This window comes from Gossypium arboreum, chromosome 8 (assembly GCF_025698485.1).
Source record: "Gossypium arboreum isolate Shixiya-1 chromosome 8, ASM2569848v2, whole genome shotgun sequence".
Lineage (NCBI taxonomy): Eukaryota > Viridiplantae > Streptophyta > Magnoliopsida > Malvales > Malvaceae > Gossypium > Gossypium arboreum.
Window position 1 is genome coordinate 32,098,467 of NC_069077.1, and position 7,063 is coordinate 32,105,529.

At 32.9% G+C, this 7,063-nt stretch overlaps 1 protein-coding gene across 2 annotated transcripts; it reads right to left on the reverse strand.

Annotated features, from left to right (window-relative positions):
* Window positions 1-1,041: 1,041 nt before the first annotated feature.
* On the reverse strand, window positions 1,042-4,968 carry LOC108467863 (uncharacterized calcium-binding protein At1g02270-like). 2 transcript variants are annotated; one of them, XM_017768675.2, is made up of 11 exons: window positions 4,569-4,968; window positions 4,292-4,471; window positions 4,100-4,204; window positions 3,815-3,920; window positions 3,011-3,231; window positions 2,825-2,901; window positions 2,596-2,710; window positions 2,349-2,474; window positions 1,855-1,965; window positions 1,664-1,771; window positions 1,042-1,364 (listed from the first exon to the last, which is right to left on the reverse strand). In XM_017768675.2, exons 1-11 carry the CDS (start codon window positions 4,752-4,754, stop codon window positions 1,131-1,133), a joined length of 1,569 nt encoding a protein of 522 aa, XP_017624164.1. In that variant the 5' UTR covers window positions 4,755-4,968; the 3' UTR covers window positions 1,042-1,130. The 2 variants fall into 2 exon arrangements, with proteins under 2 accessions (XP_017624164.1, XP_052874229.1); XM_053018269.1 differs by lacking the exon at window positions 1,855-1,965.
* Between the last annotated feature and the right edge of the window lie 2,095 nt (window positions 4,969-7,063).

Consider the following 7,063-nt stretch of genomic DNA (forward strand, 5'->3'; position numbering starts at 1 on the left):
TTTTTTTTTTTCAATGTGTAGGGTTTGGTCCCAAACCCGGCACCAGTCTAACAACTTGCTACTGATGTGACCGCTCATGCACAGGTCACCATAAAATCAGGCTTTTTCAATTTTTTTTCAACTGCTTCAATTATTTTTCTCTGTAACTGCCTAAAAAAAATTCTACTCTTCTCAAAAAACTTCAAAAAAAAAAAAGATAATTTTTTTCTTTTTTATTCAATTGAATGAACTCTATTGTTTTATGGCCTTTTTTTTTTCGATGTGTAAGGTTTGGTCCCAAACCCGACACCGGCATGACAACCTGTCATTGACGTGACCACTCATGCACGTGTCACCATAAAATCAAGCTTTTTTAGTTTTTTTCTAGCTGTTTCAATTATTTTTAAACAAAAAACTTAAACTATTAATTACACTAGTACCACCTGACACGACGCCATTAAAAAAATATTTTTTCCTATATTCATATAAAACTACACGTGTTTTTTGGGCCAATACATACCAACGCCGCCAATTACTCATATGGCACCAAATGAAAATATTTTTTTTAAAAAAAAAACTATAATTATACTTTAATCGTGGGTGGGAGGTGAGGGGGGTGTGGCTGGGAACTGATGATCCACTATTTGACTTGCCTATTCTTATATTATTTAATTAAAAATTTCAGTTATTCACATTAGATCATAAAGTTCTTTTTAAGTTCGATAATAACCCAGTACACAAGTGATTGTCCGAATTCTGGTCTGTTCTCCTAACAAGGGTATTTTTGCGATTTTTCCTTCTACTGTTCCGAACTTGCCCCCTAAGTTTTGCCAAAATTATTTTCTTTTTTCTTTCTTTTGACAATGCCACCGTCCATTCAGCTTCGTACGTTTCTCAATTTTGTTTTATGTGCTCCCCACTTTTCTTAATCGAATCTCTTTTACAAAAGAAAATTTTTAAATATATATATATATATATATATATCTGCTTGCGTAACCAAAATGATTTCTATTTGATTGTCTTGGTGCATGTACGTGGCTAAACATATACGAGGAAGAGAACTTTCCTGGGACTCTATATAAACACGTATGTATTTTTCCTTTTAAATGTGTAACAAAACTTGTTTTCTGTGAAGCTATCACCAATTTTATCTACAAGCTTTGCTTCGAACACCGTAATCTAACAGGTGAGAATACAGCAGTGAGTCGGGCATGATCAGAAAGGGAGTAGTTTTCAGGCCATATTCCCTTCTCCACTTCATGGGGGAAGAGAACTGCTTTCTTTACCGCAAAACCAATAGCTTCGTCTTCTGCAATGCCTTCATTCGAGTCCTCTAAGCTGCAGTCTTCATCCATATGTTGTAACCATGTAGCATCCCAGATTCTCTGCATATACGTCAACCAAATTACTCCATATTTTCTAATGAGAAATGTCGCCATAAATGCTACATTGACTTAACAGTTAATTTTTAGAGACTAAAGGTTACATCAGATATGTTGCCAAAACTACTTGTAGTGACAAGGGAACATGTGTCCAACCATATTATCAATATGCATGTGCTTTCTTATATTCCCTTTAGATCACCTATAGAAAACGGTGCCTTAAAGTGAGTTACAGGCCATGCATAAAAGGCATCCCTGCTACTAGTAAATGACCCAACTTTACAAACAAAAATGAAACACACCTTAAATTCTTCATAGTCTACAACACCATTTCCATCAGCATCGGCTTGGACCCACAGATCTTTCGTCTCTTGGAAACTTAATCCATGAGAAAGACCAGTCAAATTTACCTGCACATAGTTCTGAAAAGTTGAGAACTTCACGAGTTCCATTGTACATCAAGGGAACCTATCAAGGAAGTGAATGAAAGTACCTGTCTAAGTGCATTACAAAAGGCCGAGTAAGTTACATGGTTGCCGCTGCTGTCAGCCCTTAGAAAGGCAAAGGCATCATTTTCAGCCAATGAAACCTTTTTAAGTTGGTACTGTAACCAAGATGGTGGCAATTCAATTTCAGATGTGGAAGCGTGATAACTGGTGATATTCATTGGCCAAAGGAAAGGTAAAACATACATTCCTAATCAGAGAGATGGCAACAAATTTCAAACTCCACAATCAGTCACCTTATGGTTTCCTCAATAAGTGAAGCCATAGGTCACAGATTTGAGAACTAGTCATAATGTGTAAGGTTTATCGGAATCTGAGCCAAGTATCAGATGTGGCCTGCCCTAATGTAGATGTTTGATGGCACGCTCTAAAGAGAGAGGAAGCATAAATTTGACTACTGTAGTAAGAACTAAGCTATAATTTGAAATACAGAGTTTGGAACAACAAATTAACAGCTTAAAATGAAAAATGCAGAACAAACCTTTATTATGCCAAAAGCTGCTTCGGCCCAACTTATCTTCAACAGTTTTTGTGATTTATGAGGATTACGAAGCCATATGAAATCGACACCACAGATGTTTCCCCTATGGTTTCGATGGCTAACCCACTGTGGGATATACGAGGAGTAAAGCCAACATTTTTTGTCAGTAAGCATTGCAGACTCCAAAAAGTTAGTGGTATACTGATGGAGAGATGCAGAAATAGAATCTGAAATTGAATATACTAACCTTGTGAGCATCTGCATCGCTGTCTGTGTATTCATGTGCAATATCATAAGATGAAACAAATCCCTGGGACCTGAGGAACTTGTAGACATGTCCACGCTTGCTTCCATTCCAGTCACTGTGAATTTATAGCATTAAGACAAAAAAGAGAGAGACGAAGAAAAACAAAACAAGTTAGAATGCCTTTTACTGAGGAGATCATCAAAGCAATAAAACCAAAGATGTAACTTACCCGCAGAGTATGACTGGCATCAGGCTGAGTTTGTTTTCTCTCTGATATGCTTCCAGATATTGTAGTATTTGGTAAACCTAAGAAGAATATCAAAGCTAGAGATAAGTTAAGTCGGTAACATAAAAAAGAATGGAAAAAGAAAGTGGTGTGGCGCACTGACATATTTCAGAAGACGATAACATCTACCTGGTGCAGTCTCACAATGGATAAACTGGAATCATGAGGAAATAAAAGGTGGGTGTTTACAATGATAATTTCCTGTTGAACACTCTCATTCTGATTTATTGAGAAGGGTGCAACTGATTGAACATGCAACAATTGCGCAACACGGTCTCCGAAGTCATTGAAGAACAACTCTCTACGGTTTAAAACCTTGAAGTACTCCTTGTGTATAGCAGTCAACAAACCTGTTGAAGTAGTATAAACAAAAGTTCTCAAGCCTGAGACTAAAAAGGAGTTAAGAATCAAATAGAACCATAACAAAAAAAAAAAAAATCAAGAACTTAAGTGATTGAATTTAAATCTTGCAGGATGATCTACACACGTAACAAGGACTGTGAACAGCCTAAAAGATACGAGTTTGACCATCCTTTTCCCATGTTGGTGGCAACTGAAACCATAGAGCAGAAGGGAAAATATGTGAACCATAATGGAAGGAGTTAAGCCCCCAAAGGTGAGAAAATGGTCATTCTTCTGTTTACCTTATTCTATAGGAGCCGATTGAAATGGAGATTTGCATACTGAAAGTGGAAAAGTAGAAATGAACTTCCAAACTAAAGAACACCCAGCTGCATCAAACTATAGCTAATACTACAAAATTATGGGTCAAACTCACTAATTGTCAAATGATTTTGACTTGATTTAAGCTTAATTTACTTACTCGGGCGGACAGCAACACATAAGAACCCCCATATCTATCTAAGTTACAAACAAAGTCTTGAAATCGGCCTCTAGTATGAGAATAAATAAGTAAAAAGGTGAGTTGTGTACCATCTCCTCTGTTGTTGGTTCTTGCAAGCTTGAAGGTATCATAGCCTGCAGCACCGAGGCTTTCTTCATACATATGCACTAGTTCTTCATTTCCAACCCAAAATTCCTAATCATTGAACGAAACAATTACCTAATTAGTGAAAGCTTATGTTATCAGAGTTGAAATTAAGGCTCTTGGCGGAAGGAAAGTGTCAACTCTTTGCTAATACATGTTATGAAAGTCAAAACCAATGAAAGAATGAGAGAGAGGGAAACCAATAGAAGAAAAAGGGAAAAGAAATCCACCTGGAGACAGATAATGGAAGACCTTTCGTAAAGCAACCAATTTACAATCTTCTTATTTCTAGCTAACCAAAATGCTCTAAAATCACTCTCTCGTACGCTCTGGTTCTGTTCCATGAGAAAAACAAATCAATGAAAGGAGCAAAATTTACAAAGGTGCAGCGATATTAAAAGGGAAAAGAAAGAAGAAATCACCTGCTGGTCCAATCGCTTGTAAATAGGAGCTAGGATATTGAAGGTGGTACAAGAAATGCAAGGCTCCCCCATTGTTGAACAAGCATGACCAGTTCTCGTTTCTTGAAAAGGAAAAGATTTGCTTTCACTAGAATCCACATTAGCAATATCAGAGTCATTACAAAATCCTGCCAACAACACCTTTCACCCAAAACAGAGAAGGTTAGAATATAGTAAATTGAAAGATAAACAAGACCGAAAGTCTGAAACAAGAAAAAGAATCCAAATTTTAACCTACCATTTCAGAATTCTTGCCACTTTGATTGAGGTAAGCAATGAGAAAGAGGGAAACGAGAAAGGGAAGGAAGCAGAAAAAGAAAGCTTTGAAAAGGGTGGGTTTGTTGAAGTAAGAATTAAGGGTTGGCCTTAGCTTAGGCTTGTGGACAGAGTTAGATGGAGGAGTAACTGTAATGTCTTGATTCATATGGTCGAGATTTTTTATTTAAAATACAAGTTGATGGGTGAAATGATTGATTGAAGTCGGGGCAGGGGAAGGGAAGCGGAGGTCGTGTGTTTGTTCGGTGTATTAGGACAATGGGGTTCCAGTGTTTTCTCATGGTGAAAAGCTAGCTCAGGTCCCTTACCAAGGATTTTTTTTTTTTTTTTTTTGGGTTGTATTCGTAGGTTTATTCGTTTTTATGAGGAAAACTTTATCGGAAATAGGATTCAAATTGGTAAAACCCTTAGTAAAGATATTGATTAATATTAGGATGATAAAACCGTTAATCGAATTCAAATTAAATTAATATTAGTAGAATTTTTAATTTTTAACAGTAAATTGAGTCTAAATATTTTTTAAAAATTAATTGAACTAAAATTTATATGTTTTTATCTTTTATTTGTTAAAATAAGTATAAAATACATAAAAGAAATAAATTAAAAATGTTCATTTGACCAAATTAACTAGATTAAAACTACATTTAATTTATATTATTAATTATTAAATTTGGTTAATTTAGTTAATTACTCGATTTCAAACTAAATTAACCGATAATTGAACTTTCAAAAATTTATTAACCAACCTCTTATCGAATTAGATCGACTAACTGACCGATTAACCGAATTAGATGAATTTATTCAATTAATTCATTTTAACCATAAATTAATCTCTAATTAAAGTTACCTAAAAATAGAAACATATTGATTAAGTGTGGTTTTATAAGGTAAATGACATCACTGATTGACAAAGTAAATTTATTAAATTTAAAAATACATATGTTATTTAAAATTTTAAAACATAATTTTCAATAAATAATTTATTTCTAATATTCTTTAAATATAAAACTTATTAATTTATACTTGTTGGAATTAAGTCGTTCGAGAAAAGTTTTCAAGTATTGTTTGTTAGATAATCATATAAACTTAAAACAATGAAGGGTATTGTCCTCCAATGAGGGTTTTATATTCTATACCCTGTCAATAAATTATAATATCATAATCACAAGGCATGTTGGCTCTCAATAAAGTATGAAAAACAACTTTTATCGAATAATAATACCTTCTTTTATTAAGGGTTTGATAAATTATTCAACAAACGATACTTCAAAAATTTTTTCTAAATAAAGCAACCCCAACACAATTATAAATATATTTTTTCATATTTTTTTATTTTAAACATATATATTTATAATAATTAATTTTCAGTACGAAGAGTAATATATAAAATAATAATTTTACTAATTATAATAGTCACATGTTTCTATTCAAAGTAATAATAGTTGTAAATTTATAATAATAATAATAATAATAATAATAATAATAATAACAGCAACTTAATTAATACTCTATCAACAATTAATTTTATATGTGAAGTGCGATGTAATTTTTATAAAGAGAAGAGGAGGTTGCTTTTAGCCGTTCACCTGTTAGTCTGTATAGCCTTTATGCACATGATTGCCATGAATTCTTACTCGGTAATCATGTTAGTTTGATACTATATTTATCTTTCTTTTTTTCTTTTTTAAGATATTCTAGCTAAATATTTTATCAATTTCTATATAAAATAATTTTTTATTATACTTGTTATGATACTTGTTATCATCGGTCTAAGATCCAAATAGGTTTGAGTCGGATGGGTTAATTTTCTCAAGCTCACATATCGATTGAGCTCGCAGGATGGGTACCTATGTTCTCCTACAAAATTATACATGAGATCGCGTAGGAAACTGTATAGACACATATTAAGTCTAGGGAAAAATACATATTAATATGTATGAAATCTACATAATATATCATATCAATGAACAAAATCTATATAAATAGACAAACACCACCATTTAAGAAGGACAAAAAAAATACTCGACAATACTACTCCAAAATTAAAATAGCATTTCATCTTATATCATACCCCATTTAAACTGTTAGATTAGACGAACAAATGTAACCTTTGGACGAGTGTAGCGTCAACTGGAGTTTTAAAAACTTCTTGTAATGCACTATATATATTACTAGAACTATCATTGTGAATAGAAAAAAAAATAGTGAATGTTGCTGCGAATACCATTTCAAAGGTCACGAGTAGGCGTAAACCCCCTTAAAATTATTTTAGGAGGGAGAATTATAAATTTTAGAAGTCAATAAAATAATTTTATTATTATATTGATTATAAATTTATAATTTTTAAAAGCAATTTTATTATTTTTGGAATAATTGTCGAGGGTTATTTCTCTTTCTTACATTTGCCTCTAATTTCGCTCGTAATAAATTTAAAGTTATTTTTGTTTCTTAGCATAA